The sequence below is a fragment of the Antrostomus carolinensis genome, unplaced genomic scaffold, assembly GCF_000700745.2.
Source record: "Antrostomus carolinensis isolate BGI_N321 unplaced genomic scaffold, ASM70074v2 scaffold24971, whole genome shotgun sequence".
In the NCBI taxonomy this organism is placed as follows: domain Eukaryota; kingdom Metazoa; phylum Chordata; class Aves; order Caprimulgiformes; family Caprimulgidae; genus Antrostomus; species Antrostomus carolinensis.
The window spans coordinates 230-18270 of NW_010292355.1; the positions used below are offsets into that span (position 1 = coordinate 230).

General features: G+C 36.9%; 1 protein-coding gene across 1 annotated transcript; it reads left to right on the forward strand.

Moving 5' to 3' along the window:
* The first annotated feature begins 230 nt into the window (after nt 1-230).
* Nucleotides 231-18041, forward strand: CASP8AP2 (caspase 8 associated protein 2). Its single transcript, XM_010176945.1, has 9 exons — nt 231-307; nt 1509-1589; nt 3419-3519; nt 4119-4193; nt 5386-5501; nt 6653-9171; nt 11728-14680; nt 16532-16631; nt 17985-18041. Exons 1-9 carry the CDS (start codon nt 259-261, stop codon nt 18039-18041), a joined length of 6051 nt encoding a protein of 2016 aa, XP_010175247.1. The 5' UTR covers nt 231-258.

The following is an 18041-nucleotide window of genomic DNA, read 5'->3' on the forward strand; positions in this document are numbered from 1 at the left end:
TCTTCAGAATGCTTCGTTATAGGACAGGTAATGTCTTACTTCTCTTGATAGAGCTCTGCGTTTGTTACCTTGATGTAAGAGTTTTCTCATTCTCCTTTTGGATTTCATTGAAGAGAAGGGGCCATAGGTAGCTCAGGTGGAACTGACTTACTTCAAAAGGCTTCTGTTTTACAATGTTGTTCTGAAATTGTCACTTAATCTTTTGTCTTTTCTCTGGTATTTTACTCACAGATGGGGAAGCCATAGGGCGTCTGTATCATGGCAGCAGTTGAGGATGGACTGGGACTGTTTGATATCCGCTACGGTGGTAAGATGTGTTAGATTACTTTGTGTTTTGCAATGAAATAATGTAACCAGTCTTATGACAGTAAGTAGGTCCAAAAATAACTTAGAAAACAAAATGGAAACAATTTAAGTTGGGACAAATACTGATGAGCTTCAAATGTATTTAAATGGCTGTGGCTCAGTATTGGTGTAAGCCATATCCCATTTCAAACTGTGACTGTTTAGTTTGTATTTCTAGTACATTTTGAGGGGATGACTGGAACTGACCTCTCCCCTGTGTTTTACAGTCTGTGATTTAACCTTCTCTGTATCCTAATGAAGCGTGTATCTGGACATGTTAGGAGGTTTGTTCCTTTGTTCGCTATCGGTAAGAGCAAATCATCTGGTACAGTACCAGTAATCAGGATACTCTTAACATTATTTCCAGCTCCACAGCTGACTGATCTGATGCATGTTTGTGAGATTTCCAGCCTCAGAAGGACTGTGACTGTTGATATTTTCCTTTGTTACAAAAATGTTTGTTGCAAAACTGGGGAGATTCACGGAGGAGATGAGAGTGTTAAGAGGCATTGGAAAAAGACATGAAGAGAGACTGTGGAGATTTAGATTAAAATACTTTTACAGAACCAGTTACTATGTGAATAGATGGCAATACTAAAGCAAATTCTTTGAATTATGATACAGGCTGTTAAAATATTTAGTCTAGCGAGAAATGTTTCTTTTAACAGTAGTGCTTTTAATTATACTAATTCTTTTATTTTTGTTTCTGAGTTGTTTAACTTTTGTATGCAATGTATTGTAGAAACGGTTTCAAGTTCAGATCAAGTTGACTTGGTTTCTAATTTTATTTGTACTTAAAGGCATATAATTTGCTTCAGGCACAGTTCTTGTAATATTTAGGAATTGATCTTACAAGACTGTCTTTGCTCCCTGGTGACTAAAGATCTTTTCTCCACAGTAGCAGTAGCTTGATGTATAAAATTCCTCTATCTTTTACTAGTCTGTGTTACTACTTTAACTACTCTCTACTGGTCCAGTATCATGGCTAGGCTTCTTTTATGGGAAAGTTAGTGGTGTATAAAATTCCTCTTTTACTAGTCTGTGCTGCTACTTTTACTACTCTCTACTGGTCCAGTATAATGGCTAGGCTTCTTTTATGGGAAAGTTAGTGGTTGGAGTTTACTAAATGTTTGCTTTGTGCTTCTTTTTTTTTTTTCCTTTAGCTGAAGCTTCCCCCTTCAAGGAAGGTGATGAGAGCTCAGTGGATATTTACGATGGCTTGGACAATGGTTTGACAGCTCCTGGTAGGTTGGTTGTATGTTGCTGCTTTGACTTGGAGCATTATAGAGTCTCTGTGCTTCTTAGGCTGGTTTCAAGTAAAACAACAGTTAGCTTTAAGTTTATGTTTATCTGGTGTAACATGTGCTTCAGTGAGTTACTTGTTTAAAATCAAGACTTGTATGTTACACTATATAAATACAGCAGAGAATCCTTCAATCTGTTAGCTGAATGATTATGAGAGAGTTTTCATGTGATACTGGCTATTTTAAGAGACTTGGGCATATAAGGGGGTACAGAGAAACCTAAGCTATTCTATCTGTGCCTTGATATAGAACATTTTACCTTGGAGAAGGCACCTTTATTTTGTTTTTAAATAGCTTCAGAACCAGAACCAACAGTCACTGATCACTGAATTCCCAATGAGAGCTCTGAAACATACTTTCTGTGTGATACAGTACCTTCAATAGATCCTTTTAACCTTTTGTTACTTCCTTAGAAAAATTGACGTGCTAATGTAAATTAAGTTCCTCTTTTAACTTCTTTGAAGGTAAGAAAGGAATGAACCTACCAGGTGTTCTTTTTTAGGAGTCTTAGTGTCCCATTTAATGAAGTACTGTTTCTAGTATTTAAACAAGTGTTTCTCTACTGACCTTACTACTGAAAGGCCATTGAATTTTATGGAAGGACTGTACTATATCCTGCAGACATAAAGCATCTATACATTCCTTCTCTTTCCATTTTGTATTTGTTACAGTGTATAACAGTGTTTTCTAAGTCTGTATTTCACATACTGAGATGCATTGTTTAGTAAACATGAGAGATGCAAGGAGGAATAACAATGCAGAGCAAACATATAGTCTAGTTTTTTGGGTTTTTTAAGTTTAAGAGGAGGATTGGTGAGATTTTCACTATATGCAGATAAGATGTCATTTGCATGTCATCCTCCATTGTGTTAATAGTACTCTTTGCACTGTGGTATTGTCCAAAGGATTGAAGTACAGCTTTGATAGCTACCTTCATTTCTTTGTCCTCAAATGATTCTGTATTTCAGAGGTGTCATAAGTCAGGTCCTGTCAGTAATGTGTATTTGGTGAACAGAACAGTCACTTTGATTTGAGGAAAGAGCACTGTTATCTAAATAATTGGGGTGTTTGTTGCATTGGTTTTTGGTTTGTTTTTTTTTCTCTGATTTCTTTGGAACTAAAGCTAGGGAGTTTATGTTTGTAAGGGAATATAAAGCAGCAAAGAACATTTATTCAACACAAGAAGCATGGCATTCAGCTCCATACCAACTCTACAGTAACTCCATTTATTAACTGATTTGTGTTTGTGAATGTGTAGGTCATTGGCATCTGAGTATTCTTTTTCTCAATTTTTTTTTTTCAACTGCAAATATTTCCAAGGTGAAGTCTGGCCAAAAGCTGAATTAATTGTAGGATGTATTTTTTTCTAGCTTCCTGATATTTATTGGCTCTGGAATAGCAGAACCTCACATCACTCTGAAGGTGTAGCCCTTCTTGCTTTGTTAATTAGGTAGATTTGCTGTGAGTTACTTCTCCTTTGACTTAAACCAACTTATTAGACAGTAATAAAATGCACCCATCTTTGTTGTTAGGTGTCCTGTATATCTCTTAGTTTTTCTAACATAGTATTTTCAGTTGAACTTTAGTTTTCATCATTGCCTTTTATGTTGATATAAATTGGATCAAGTATTTCCAATAAAACAAACATAAATGTTGAAATTCAGGCTAGGAGTTTCTCCAGATAAGGTCATGTGTTTTCCTCAGTGATACAGTGCAACTTGGCCAGAGAAATACTGTTTTTCTTTATGTAATTGGTTTTCTTTCTACAGACAATTCTGCTCCAAATTCTACACCAGCTGGAAACAGCTTAAATTTATTTGATGAGATACTAATTGAAGAAGGAACTGCAAAGGAAGCATCCTACAATGAGGTATGTATTAATGTGACAAAAATAATTCTGGTGTTCTGGAATTTTTTTTCCCCACGTTTTCTTGTGTAAAGTGCAAAAAATGCTGTCAATATGCTCACGTTATTGGAAAAAAAAAAAGTCTTAAAGAAGGGCTCATGCCAAATGTATTTCATTTAATTTTGTGATCTCAAGAGGAGCAGGTCCTTTGCAGTCTATTTTTGCAGTCTAGGTTTGTAGTAACTTTTTACTGTGTTTTTCCTTCTCTGTTTTGTATTATATTAAGTCTGACAAACAAGTTCCCATCTGTAGGGCTCTCTGCTTTTTGATAATCATGTATTTAATTTCACAATAATATGGCTTCCTGTTACTCTAGCCTATTACTGTTGGGCAAGTGCACGTAGATTTCCTCTTCTCCGAGCATTTATGATGTTTTAGAGACTTGTATACCTGTTGGAACATATTGAAGCTTTTTGGTTTAATATGGCTTTAATATGTTACTTTTGGAAAAAGAGAGAGATTTGTGCTATACACTACCATGTTCACTAATTATAAATCTAGAGGAGTCATTTTCTGTATAATTAAGCCCACTTCTGTGCTGTGAATTCTTCTCTCTTTTACAGTTGCAGGCAGAATATGGAAAATGTCAACAGCAAATTAAAGAGTTGATGAAGAAATTTAAGGAAATACAGGCACAGGTACTGTAGTTCGAAGGGTAGCATTGTCAAGATTTATGTAAAGAAAAATGAATATTCCTTTGAGAGATATGCTTTCCAGAACTGATCCACCACACAGATGGTTTGTGAAGCACCTCTGTAGGTGCTAGGAGCTTGTTCTGCCTAGGACAGTTGCTAGGATAGCCTACTGACAGAATCAGTAGGTGAATTCACTTGTTTCACGATGTTGTGTGCCGTAAGACGAGTTGCTTAAAAGCTATCTTCTGTCTCCTTAATTAGAAAATAAGCATGTCAAATGAACAGTTATCAGAAAGGTGTCCAGTTCTCTTGTTTTTTAAAAAATAGGTCTTTAATGCACTAGGGAAAGGGTTGCAAAAGTACTTGAGCTGTCATTACAACTGGAAGAGGATGTCTGCATTGCTTTGAGCATAGTGCCGTTTTGATACGGTTGAACTTGCTCTTCGCCTTGAGCTAGTGTCCCACACTGTGCCATTCTATAGAGTTAGATTATCTTGGGAAATTCTGCAGCATGCTCTACTGCGTGTTACAGATAAGTCCCAAAGGTTCTATGCTTTGCAATGCTAAGCAGCTTCTGCCCTGTGACACTTCTGTATTGTTTTCTGCAAAACTTGTCTGTCTTTCTGAGCAGGCTTTGCTGAGACAATTGTTAAAAGAAAGGACTATCTCTAGGATTGACAGACAGGATTCTAGAACACTGTATCTAGAAATGTTAGAATGATAAAGCACCCAAAGTTGGTTTTGATACCTTGAAAGAAATACAATTGCCCTCTTTCTCTGAAAGAGCTTAAAAGCTACATCTCTCATTTGACAGTGACCAGGAAAACAGTAAATTGAGTAAAAGAATAAAGCAAAAGGGCAGATTATAATTTTTTAGCTCTGTGGTTACTTGGTTTGTGGCATATTTCAGTTGCAATAAATTGTATGCTTAAACTTCATAAATAATTACCAGGAACACAAACAGGAGCATAAATGTGAGTGATGTTAAAAAAAAAAAAATCATTTGGATCTCAGTAATTCTGACCACTCCAGAACAGTTTCTGTATGTTCTGCTGTCAGTTTGCATACAGTGGGACTTTATGTAATGATTGTCTTGCACTGTTTTTCATTAAATGGATTCCCAAGCTAATTCTCAATTTTCCTCTCTCTCCTCCTCTCTCTCTCTTGCTCTCTTTTTTGTATATATTTAAAATAGAATATCATTCTACAGAATGAAAATCAAGCTCTCAAAAAGAATATTTCAGCACTTATTAAAACAGCAAGAGTGGAAATTAACCGTAAGGATGAAGAAATCAGTAATCTCTATCAAAGGTACAACTAGACAGTGAAACCGCAAGCTGTTTTTGTCTGATTGTGTTTATATACTTGTAAGAAACTTTTGTGTATATTTTAAGTAAACTAGTGAAGAAAATAACTTAGTAAATAATAGTTTGTATGGTATAGTACTGGTACAGTCAGAGGAAGCAGGTAAGTATCTTCTTTGCTTGATGAAGTCTTGAGTTTCTAATTAAGAAGACAAGGAGGAATCCAAAGGGTGACCATATACCTGAGTCCTTTTTTTTGGTTGTTTTGTTTAATCACCCATTTCCTGGTGTTTCAAAGCAGGTATTATCTTACACAGTTCAGCTTCAGAACTAGTCTATTTTATGGTCTCAGACATGAATTCCATGGAACTTTTCAGACAACAAATGAAAATAATTAAACTATATAGTGTTTTCATGGCAAGATATGAAAACCCTGTCTCCAGTGATGGGGGATTGCAGCTAGAGGATTCTTGGTAATTTCTGTGTACTACTAATCTTACTGCAAGGAGTTGAAAATATTAAAGTATGGATGGGAGAGTTGCTGAGTGTAAGGATTCTGAACCACTTGAAACCAGAGCAGGAGTCCAAGATTCAGGACCCCTAACCTATCACAAGGTCACCTGCTCGTCACTTGTGTGACGTTAGCCACATCGTTGGTTTGTTTGTGTTTCACTTTGACCATTTGGTATTTTCTTGCAGCAAAAGACACCATAAAGGTTCATTTGATGTTACTGTGCTAGAGACTATATTCATATTAACTATGTGATTATTTTTTTCTTCTTTTAATTATTATTATTTTAAATTACTAATGCTGTAAGGAACAACTTTTTTTTTTCCTAGCAGAAGGCTCTTTTTGTTGCTGGACAATGAAATACTAATTTGAATTACTGAAATTGTTTGTTAGATCTAATACAGTATTTTTCCACAGATCTTGCTTTTTCTCTAGATAAATTTCATTTGGAAAACACGGATATGAATTATATTATTTTGCTGTGTGCTAATGGAAAAGATTAAACTTCTATTTTTCTTCCACTACTTGAAGCTGAAAGAAAGCAGGAAAAAAAATTTAAGAGATATATGGATTCATTGCAATTTGGCTTTGGTTATGTTTGAATAAATTTTAAAATAACGTGGGGTTTTTTTTCTTTCTATAAACAGGCTCTCAGAATTTCCCAATCATCGAAGTAGTTTCACCAGAACATACCTTCCAGGATCAACTAATGGAAGATGCTCCGAGATGTGTAAAACAAAAGATTCCAAATTCAGACCTCCTGATTTAGGTGACAGTATAAAGCTGGACCATAAAATGAAAAATGACTGTTCAAAAGATAAATACCACAGTTACTCATCTCATAATATGGATAATGGGAAGTCTAGCTCCGAAAAAAGAAACACTCCATATTTACTGAAATACCCTCCCGAAGAGCTCTGCAACGATAGTGCTCACACGTGTCTACCAAACTATGACCATAGTTCCAACAAGGATAACAGAAAGGAAAGAAAAGAAATTAAAACTAATGAACAGTGCAGTAGGGGAAATGTCAACAAACACAAGAGAGAAGTACATCAGAGCCCCGGAAACGGTGACAGTGAAGAGAGGAATTCAGATCCTCAGCAGAAGCTGAAAACCCTTTCGGAGAAGGCTGGTAAAAATGAGTTGCAACAAAAAAGTCAGAGCGTAAAACTCAAACGCAGTCCAAGTTTAGAAAGAAGAGTAGAAAGGGGTGTTTCTTCCTGGGAGAAACAAACTACTGGTAAAGACAGATTTCAAACAAGAAGTGACTTGTATGCTGATGAGAGATCACAAAATGTATTAAAAAAAGACATTAAAACACATGATAAAGATGAAAAAAATGCTGGCCAAAAAAGTAAACCAAATGAAAAGCTACAAGAGCAACCAAGGAGGTCTGGTAGAGGGAGTAGTCCACACTCAAAGAACGAGCATACAAAGAGTCTTCATGAATCACGTAAATGTCGCATGGAAGAGTCTAGAAAAGGAAAAGACAGTGATTGCAAGAGAGACAGGGGAACAAATGATCATGTTTCCCGAGAAGGAAGGACTTCACCTTCTAATTCCAACAGCAGAGAGCATAAATATGCACGCTTGAAGGAAAATAGTAGTAGATATGAATGGGAAACGGCACATTCCAAATCAGAAAGACACAGAACTGAAGAAAAAAGGAAAAGAGAAAGAGATAATCAGGATGAAAATAGACATTTTAGAAAGGAAAGAAAAGTTGCAAAAGAGATTTCTCATCAATCTGCAAAAGAATCCAAGAAAGGTACAGATATTACAAAAAGTGAGAGAAACAAATCCCATAAGCTAGAAGAAACGTCCAGAGCAGCAGATAGCTTAAAAGACCATAAAGTTCCCAAAACTAAAGATGATCGCAGTGGGACAAAAAGCAAAGACCTAAAACTTAGCTTTATGGAAAAGCTGAATTTGACTCTTTCTCCTGCTAAGAAACAATGTCTCTCTCCAATAGATGGACTTAAAACACCTTCTCAGAAGGCTACTGATGAGGGAAGCACAAAGCTGATGCTGCAGGCAGAACCATTAGATTCTGCCCACCCTGTTAACTGTGGTCCCACAGGGCAAACTGATTCAACACTGCAAGTTCTGGACAGTGCAGCTGAAAGCAACATGGAACCAGCACTGCCTGTTTGTGTCAGTTCTGAAAATGAAGCCTTAAATGTAGCAGCAGCAGATCCAGCACAGTCTGAAGCATTGCCAGTAGAGGCAACTGATGAACTGAGCTCAGAAACCTTACCAGAAGCAGAAGTGGGTCAGGTACAGCCCCAAACCTTGCCAGGAGCTGCAGAGGTACTGGTTCCTGATGAGATGCAGGCTGCAATGTTGTCAGAGGCAGGAGAAGTTTGTGATCTAGTTGAATCGGAAGCCTCAGCAACAGCAGCAGCAGTGACGGATCTGAATCACCCTGAATCTTTGCCCCTGGAGGTGGCAGGGAGTGTGGCAGAGTGTGAAAACTTGCTTGTGACAGTGGGTGTTGTGCAGGATGATAATGTACCAGCAGCACAAGTGGCACTATCTGAACCTGCCAGTGAAAGTATGGGAGCCACTCCTGAGTCAGCAGCAAGGAAGAAAGAGGAAGATAAAATATGGCTAGCTGCTGACATAGAGAGCTCAGCAGACCAACATGGCTCTCAAAACCTTGTCTTATGTGACTTGGAAGCCAAAAGTTCTGGTGACCTGGAGTCCTGTGATGTCACAGATGACGTTAGTGAAACAAACCCAAATTCTTTAATGGAAGTAGTGAAGGACGACGATCACTTGTCTGCAGAAAATGTTGAGTGTCCTGTGGAGGAAAAGGGTATCTGCAGAATTAATTTGAGTACATCTCAGTCACTTGACAGAACTATGTTAACTGATAAGGATGAACCATTAGTTGACCAGAATACTTGTGATCTGGAGCCAGACCTAACTGAAATCAGTACTGCAGCATCTTCCCTTGGTGGTGAGATGTATCCTAGAACTAAAGAGAGAGAAACGAACCCAGTTCCTCTTGATGATGACAGCTCAATACTGAGCATTGATCTCAATCACTTGAGGTATATTCCGAAGGCCATCAGTCCACTGAACAGTCCAATGCGCCCTTTGGCTAAAACACTTAAGATGGAAAGTCCCTGCAAAGGTCTTGTGAAGAGTTACAACAAAGGTATGCGTATATTCTAATTTATTTTCTACATAAAAGCTTAGAAGATCCATTAACAGAAAGTAGAAGTGACTTTTTTTAACTGCTTTCTCAAAAATATAACTTATTTCTTCTTAAGCTGTGTAAGTCTCAATGGTCCTTTTTGTTTGTCATGGAACCATTTAACAGTGCAGTCAAGGCTGTAGCCAGTTGAACATTAGCACTATAAAAATTGGAGTTTGTCACTGCTGACAGATGAGTGGTTGAAATAAGAGCTATGTCCTAACTTCTAAAAAAAATACATGTAGGTTTTTTAATTGCAGTTAGTTCTGAGTAGATCTCATTAGGTTTTTTTTTTTTTTTAATTGTAGAGGCCTAAGTTACTTAGGATCATATCTTTTCAATATTTATTTGTGAGAAAGCTGGAGAGAGTACCTGAGGCTTAATTCCTAGGAATGTCAGCTAAGAGGAGGCTGTGCTCTCCATCTAAATTAATTTCAGTGTGAATTTTTATATATATTTTATAATTGTGAGTCAGTTGGTGGGGAAAAAAAGAAGAAGAAATAGAACATTAGGATTTATCATTAATGAAGTAAGAGCTAACTCCTAAATAAAATGTCAGGGAGATAAAATACAATGGATCACCTACTTGCAGGAAGAGCAAGTAGGTGATCCAAAGTTTAATCTTCTACTTGTGTGAATTTAACTGTTCCTGTAACGTCCTGCTGCAACTAATAAAAAGTTTTCTTGGAAATTTAAATTTCCTAACAGGAGAGGAATAGTGGAGTGGCATTTAAATATTTTTTCTTACGTTTTGGTGCATAATCCTTTCATCTTTTTGCAATTCTTAGTGTAGTTCACTCTGGAATTCTCTCTCTTGCACTTGAGACAGCTACTCTCTTAAGTGTGAATTCCTTTAGCAGTTTCTATTTCATTCCTACAGTAGTTTATGTTCTTTGAAATATCTAAGAGGACACGAGAGCTTTTATATCAGAGTAGATGAACATCAAATAACAGTATTTTTACTCATTTTGTAGTGTTTCTCTTAGTTACTTGTTAGAGAAATAACGACCTGTCTAGAACTTGCTACTAAATTCCAAAGCAGTGATTTTCAGCTCTGAAGTTAGATTCCTAGTTGTCTTTGTGATCTAACTAATGATATGTGTGTTGAATGTTGTGCATCTGTGAAGCTGACAGGAGGCTATGGGTTCTCTTGGCCTTGAAATTCAGTATTCACCTTTCTACTGTTCTACAGGATGGATAGATATAGTAATACTATATTTTGACCACTTTCATTTTATACTTTGGTTGGTCAAAATATTGAAGTGATGAGCTTGAGAAGATATTGATCCTTGTTAAACTATCACAAAAACTGAAATGAAGGCAGTGATGGAATCTGTTTTTGCTCCTGTACAATCTGTATGAAATAAACATTTTCAAATGTTGCTTTAAAGTGTTAATCACAAGTTCATTTTTTATGGAGATCAATTTAGATATGATCTTTTATGAGATTAGATGTTTGTTAGAGGTCATTAAGCAGTCTAATCTATGTCCCATTGAACATAAGAGTGTTTTATTAACTAGAGTACCCAGCAAGCCTAAAATTAACTGCAAATCTCATTAATCAATACATAAGCACTTCAGTGGAATTTTTGTACAATGGAAATGAGCTTGCCTTTTCATCTTTTGCAACAAACTGCTTTGTAGCTAGCTAATTGCTTGTTTTTCTTGACAAAATAGCATTTGGTTAGAATTTTAAATAATTATTAAGTACATGTTTAATGATATCTCAAAAATATAAAACATTTAGTAAACTTATTTGTGAGGCAGAGTAAGGCATCCTGTATTGGGCAGAACTTTAGCCTTTCCTCTCACAAATCTCATTCTCATTCCTGTCATGCAGGAACCTGAACTGGAGGCTTTCTCTGACAAAATTTCTAAGAAAAAAACCTTTTTATGTTGTTGTGCTTAGTTATAGTGCTGGTAATCTTAAATGCATCAAAAACTGAAAAAGGAGTTTTATTATGTGTGTGGTGCCTAGTTCTCTTTTTTATTTAGTAAGTCAGTTTATTGAAAGATGCAAAGAACCTTTTTATCAGCCCTGGAAAAGACAGTTGAATGCAAACATGAGTAGGTCATTTGTTCTCGCTTTGTTTTCATCGTGAAACTGTTAGAAGAAAAGCCACCTATTGCATGTAAATGCATAACCATGTTAAGGTTAAAAAACTTGAGAAAAACAATTTCTGAAAACTTGTTAAAGTAAATGGAAATAATTTCTAGACTGATGGAAACTGATAGATTTTTCTGGTTTAAGTGTGTTTATGAGATAGATCCCATGGTTTTGGTGAAATGTTGAGCTCTTATTTGCCCTTTGAAGCTCAGAAAAATCCCTTGAACTAGCAGCTGCTGAAACAATCCACCCAAACTTGTTGTAGCTCAAACTTCCTGAGTTGTTGGCAGTTTCAAACAAACAGTTCTAAACAGTTACTTTGCAGAAGAAAATCTTCCATGTTTTTTGGAAAATATCTGTTTATAAATTGCCTTCTTTATGGTGATTAGCAAACTGTTTTCTTTTTATAGATTTAATTCCTGAAAGTACGGTTGTCGTTTGTCCCTCAAAGAATTTGTCAAAGGAGGTAAACAAGGAAAATCAAAAGCCAGTTAGCATGTCTGATGGACACTTAGTGATGGAGTCCCAACTGAGTATCTCTTCAGATGAAATAGAAGAAGGAGAAATCATAAGTAGCGATGAAGATGAAAAAAAATCTAAACCAGAAAGAGGCTGTGAAAGTACAAAAAAGTCAAGACCAAAAGCTTCTCCTGAGACACGAAATTTGACCAGCAATCCGCAGAATCAAAAGAGCAAAACTGTGCGTGGCAATGAAGATAATGGAAAATTTGTTTCTGTGAAAGAAAATACAAAGAAGAACAGAGAAGAACATAAAAATCAGTCTTTCAAATCTTCAAAAGATATGAAGAAAAATAAAACTGTGAGCATTGCTTGTCTTGAAAAAATAGTTCATGTTATTGTTGAACCTTCAAATATACAAGAAATCATGCAGATGCTAAGAGCTATACGAAAACAGATGAGGAAAAATTATATGAAGTTCAAGGTGCAGTTCCCAGTTCAGCATTTTCACAGAATTATAGAATCTGGTATCATAAATTTTACATCATTAATAAAATACTTGGACTTTTCCAAGATGTCTACATTAGGTGAGACATTAAAATTGAATATCTGTGATATTATTGAGTCCAAACTTAAGCAAGTTAAAAAGAATGCAGTAGTGGACCGTCTTTTTGAACAACAAGTATCAGATATGAAAAAACAGTTATGGAAATTTGTAGATGAAGAGCTTGATTACTTATTTGAAAAGATAAGGAGAATGATAATAAAACTATGTAATGTGGGAAATGAGAGTGAGGAAAGGAAGTTTGAGAGAGCAGGAAAGCAAAAACACAAGATCAGTCATAAAGATGATGTGCAAAGATCTAAAAAAAAGTCCCTGAAAGCCAGATCTCAAAAGCCTGAAGCATATATCCTTTCAAAGCAAATTGTGGATTATCCACGACCTAAGTGTCACCATGAGAAAATTAAAGCAGGTGCACCGAAAACTGCCTTTACAAAATGTCTTAACTCCATTGATAACACGAGGAATTCACAAACCAAAGTGCACCTCTCTAAAGAGAATAATTTGCAAGGCACTCTCACTCCCTTGAAGGGTGTAAAATATGAAAAGGAAGGATTCCAACTATCCAGAGATGCTAACAAGTCTGATCTTGGTTATGAGCTTCTCACAGAACAACAAGCGTCCAGCCTTACGTTTAATCTTGTAAGTGATGCTCAAATGGGTGAAATTTTCAAAAGCTTATTGCAAGGTTCTGATCTCTTGGAAAAAAACGGTGGCAATATTGACAGAAACGAGTGGGAATTCCGAACTCCAGAAAAACAGTTTTTAGACAGTCAGAAATGCAGAGTTAATGCTGTTGGACTGGTGCAAGAGATTGCTCCAAAGGAGGCTTGTGTGGAATCTCAACCAGTAGAGGATATCAACTGGCCTATTGTTTCACCTGTAAGAGCTCCCTCTTTAGTATCTAGGCTTCAGATGTCTGTTGATCCAGATGTGCTAGATGAAAGCTGCATGTTTGAGGTTTCTACAAATGTAGCTTCATGCAGAGAAGATGAATGCAGTTTGCAAAAGAATAAATCAGTTGTTTCTTCCATCCTCCTTGAAGATTTGGCTGTTTCCTTAACTATTCCATCACCTTTGAAATCAGATGCTCACCTCAGCTTCCTAAAACCTGAGAATAATTCTAGCTCAACTCCCGAGGGCGTTCTCAGCGCACACTACAGCGAAGATGCGCTTCTTGAAGAGGAGGATGCCACTGAACAAGACATTCATTTGGCTTTAGAATCTGACAACTCAAGCACTAAATCCAGTTGTTCTTCATCGTGGACGAGTCGGCCTGTTGCTCCCGGTTTCCAGTGTCGTCCCAGCCTGCCAATGCAAGCGGTAATCATGGAGAAATCCAACGATCATTTTATTGTAAAGATCAGGCGTGCAGTGCCATCTACCTCACCAGCATCTGATCAGGTGGCTTCCGTGAAGGAGGCACGGGCATCCTCAACCAAGACTGAAAAAGGAGAAATGAGAGGTGGGGAAAAAGAAAGGGATAGTCAGAGTGCCACAACAGCTGCTATGCAAGAAACTGTCAAACCTGATCTGGTTAAGACAGATCAGTTGCTTCATGTCAGCACTGGACAAGAACAAAATCCTGCCTTACCTCAGCCTTTAAAGGGGTCACATAATAGCATTGGAAAGGAAGAAACCACTGGGTTGCTTGGACCATGCAGAAAATCTTCAAACACAGAGAGCCATGGTACTGAAAGCCCAGATGAAGGCTCTGAGCAATCTCAGGCACACAAACCGAAAGTATATGAAAACATAAATCAAATTGGAGTTAGATCTCAAGCTTCTTTTCCTGCTGGATGTGGTATAGAGTCATATATAGACTTAACAAATGATATTGTTAGTGAAACTTCATGTTGTGCAGTGGAGTCAACTCCAGGTAACAGGGCTCGGGAAAGTTCTACAGGAAACTCAGAAATCAGTGATAAAAAGGAAGAACTGGAAGGCTGCTCTGATGCATTTATAGACTTAACAGAAGAGCTTTCCAACAAGACTGTAGCAGGTGAATGTAATCTTGAAGGAAAATCTGCATCAAATACTGATGTAGGATGTCAGATAAGTATAGATGATAAAACTAGTAAAAAAAGGAAGAAGGAGGCTGTCAGAGAGAACTGCAGCTCAAAAAGGCAACGGAAAGAAACTGAATCAGCAGGTGAAGGGAGCAATGCAAGTGATGTCAAGTCTGAAGAGGTAAATTCAGCACCCAAACAATGTTCCAGTAAGAAGAATGAGTTGCAGCAGAGCAAAGACTCTTCTCCTTTGGCTTCATCTGCATCATCACCTAGTCTGTATGCCAAAAACATCATTAAGAAGAAGGGAGAAGTGGTAGTTTCCTGGACAAGGTAATTTCTGATTTGATCTGTTAGTTTGGTTTAGTTTGGGTTTGGTGTTTTTTTAAACTGCATTATATACTTGTAAGTGGGAAGAAAAGGATATTTAGCTGATGGCTGAAGATATTTGGTATCTCTACATCTCTCTGCAAATAGTGGAGTGGCAGCCTCTTTCTATCTATGCAGGATGGCTTGAGGAGATTGATGTTTTCTCTTAGAGTACTGCTGAAACGTGCCAAAGTCTATTTTACCCTGTTTCTATAACAGTTGTCCAGGGGAAAACAAATTTAAGAATTGAACTGATTTTTTGTAATCCTCTTAGCAGCCTTTGGAAGAGAACAATTTTTAGTCATTTCTTAGGTAGGTGAAATCAAGTTTACTTTAAAGAAGGTGGCTTCCATCTGTCATAATTGATTCCATTGTTTACTCAGATCTCCCCAAACAAGAATACTTTCAACTTTTTTTTAAAAAAAACTTGTGTGCTAAGGTAACAAGACATAATATATTGCACTGCCTGTAATTTTTGTTTCCCATGCGCATTTCCTTTCCTGTCCAAAAAATCCAGCCAGGCTTGGTAGGGCATGGAGGTCTTTGATGTTCCTACAAGGCTTGGAAGCATCAGTGACTGAGTAAAGTAGAGCAGATAAAGATTTCCCCCACTGAGGGAATGCACTGAGAGTGCAAAACAGTTTTCTGTTTTGGGATCTACGCTGCTCAGTCTGCAGAAATGTCCTAGTTAACCTTTCACCCCATATATTCCAGTTAGGAGGGTGTGGGTGACAAGTGAGATGACTTTATGTGTCAAAGATATGTGCAAAGTTATTGTGATGTATTTTTGTCCTTCAGAAACTACAGTTAGCAGGTTTTGCTGTTCTGGCTACAACTTGATACAATCAACTCTTTATAAAGGCCCTCCTAAAATTTTCAGGACAGACTTTTCTGAACTATAGTTCAGATATAAAGTAAGTTTCTAGGCAGCATTTTAAAAGAAAATCAACTCCTACCACGGAAAAAAAGACTGTGAAAGCAAATATTACTTTTAACGTGCGAACTGATGAGACAGGAGGAGTTTATTACAGTTTCCCTGTGAGTATGGTTGGCTTTTCTGCGTCACAGTCTTTGTCCATCTTTGAACTACGCCTAAAAAAAGTTTATTTAAATAATGAGTCATTATATTTTTATTTGAAATTGAGGAAATTAAATATAATTTATTGCAGTATGGCACGTTTCAACCAAAGATACATAGTAGCTGCTGTATAATGACTGTGTCTATATACAATTTGCATATCCCTACATCCGTTAATGAGACAAACAGCAAATTGGTGACATGTTTAAGAATAGACTCCTGGTCCTTTATTCTCCTGAGAACAGTAGATGTGCTCCGAGTATGTTTGTTATATTAAACCATTTACAGAAGTCAAACACCTCTCTGTTTAATCTTTGGAAGTCAGTGGGTCTTAGGTGAAAGCCGCTGCCTAGCCATGCAAACTGAGGCAAGTCTGCCAAGAACTACTGGCCCCTGTTGGATTTATGAGTTCTTTTCAATTCAAGTTTATATGTGTGCTTTAGAAGCTTAAAACTCTTTTTGATGACTTTGGTTTTGGGCTAACTCTGTTGTAATAATCCTGCCCTTCCTGATAGGACAGCATAATCTCCACTACCACTTGTTTGTACAGACTCTGTTACTGTGTGCTGGTAGAGGGGAGGATTCTACATGAGTTCATTACTGCTATTTGAATTCATGTTTTGTAGTTTGGAAATACTCAGAGTTTTATATATGCCTGTATGTGTTTTCTTTTCTTTGTTTGCATGCATGTACACTTATATATGTATTAATGTATTAAAAATGCATTTTTGCTATAGAAATGATGACCGAGAAATTTTACTGGAATGTCAGAGAAAGGGACCATCAAGCAAAACCTTTGTTTCCTTAGCCACTAGGCTGAACAAAAGCCCAAATCAGGTAGGTGCCGTCACTCTCATATTTGATAACAACTGTGTTGCTACATTTATGATTGCATTTGAATAAAAACCTTTGGAGATCTTCTGCTAATTTGAGGTTGTTTTTCCTCATGTGTTTTGTTGGGAGGTTCTTGAAAAAAGAATCTTAGAGTCTCATGGTTGTTACTTTTTAAAAATATACCTTATAGGGATATTATGGTCCAGGAATTCTTCGGTACCTGTTTGATTGGTACTTTGAAACTGCTGTGTTCAATCATAAACCAGGGACAACGGGATTGTTCTATTGTTGAATCAGCACTTAGATAAAGGAAGGCAATTTGGAGAGGCCCAAAGCCTTTGCACAGGTTTACTAAGTTAAAAAAGAATTAAAATTAGAGCTGGAAAAAAAAAAATACCAGGATTTTGCAGAAAGGACACTTTTCATGAAAGTGTTTCCTTTTTTCTTTCTCTTCTTAATTAAGAAACTTCAAAAGACACAGATGTCAAATTGATGTAGAATGTTTCCAGAGGTTTGTGTATAACTTTGTACTTGTCTTGAATTGCTACCTTAATATCTATCCTGCAAATCTGAAAAGGGAGAAGTACCCATTTTGACTAAGTTAGGAAATTCTGCATGCTCAAGATTTGGCTTTTAGGATGTTGTGCTGTATGGTTAGAGTGTTTACAGGCTTTAGAAGATGTTGAGGTGGATGATTGGATAAAACTGTGTTACCAGTGCATTTCTACCACTCTTCCCAGTGAGCTATTTGGTGGATGGAAGATAATGCTATAGCAATATGCATATAGTGATAAGAAATACTAACTTAAAATTGCATGAGGTTGCTGTGTAAGCTGTAGCTGTGCTCAACAAAAAGACTTTTGACTCTCATCTACAGACCAGTTTTGTATAATCCCTAGTAGGCAGATTACTCCATGGTGAGCCATAAATACCTGAAGCAACTCTTGTGCAAGAGGGTAGAAAATAACCAATAAACTGTGCTTTTTGTGGAGGGCAAAATAAGCTCTTGTCCTTACATTTGAATCTTACAGTTATACCTGGCAAAATTCAAGTCTAATTGACTTTGAAGCCTTCATTTTTTTTCCTCCTTGTTGTAAGGAAACCTGTGTTAAACCAGTAGCTGGCTCTAGCTCCCTGTGATTAACCTGGAGAGTATTTCAGATAGTCATAGACTTCCTACATCCAATTAACCTGTTAATGGTGCTCCTAAAATTCTCCCACTGAAATGTATTGGAAGCAAATAAAAAACAAAATAGTGGTCTTGTTAAAAAAACCTTTATGCTGTCAGATCAGTCTATTTTGGTAGGTATGGAAATCTGGGACCTTAATGATAAACCTTTTCTTGTCTTCCATTAGGTTTCAGAAAGATTCAAGCAGTTAATGAAGCTGTTCAAGAAATCCAAGTGCAAGTAA

Coding starts and splice junctions, on each gene's coding strand:
- CASP8AP2 (XM_010176945.1), top strand. CDS start 259: ATGGCAGCAGTTGAGGATGGACTGGGACTGTTTGATATCCGCTACGGT. Junction 3,520..4,118: donor AGGAAGCATCCTACAATGAG/GTATGTATTAAT, acceptor TCTCTTTTACAG/TTGCAGGCAGAATATGGAAA. Junction 16,632..17,984: donor TGAACAAAAGCCCAAATCAG/GTAGGTGCCGTC, acceptor GTCTTCCATTAG/GTTTCAGAAAGATTCAAGCA.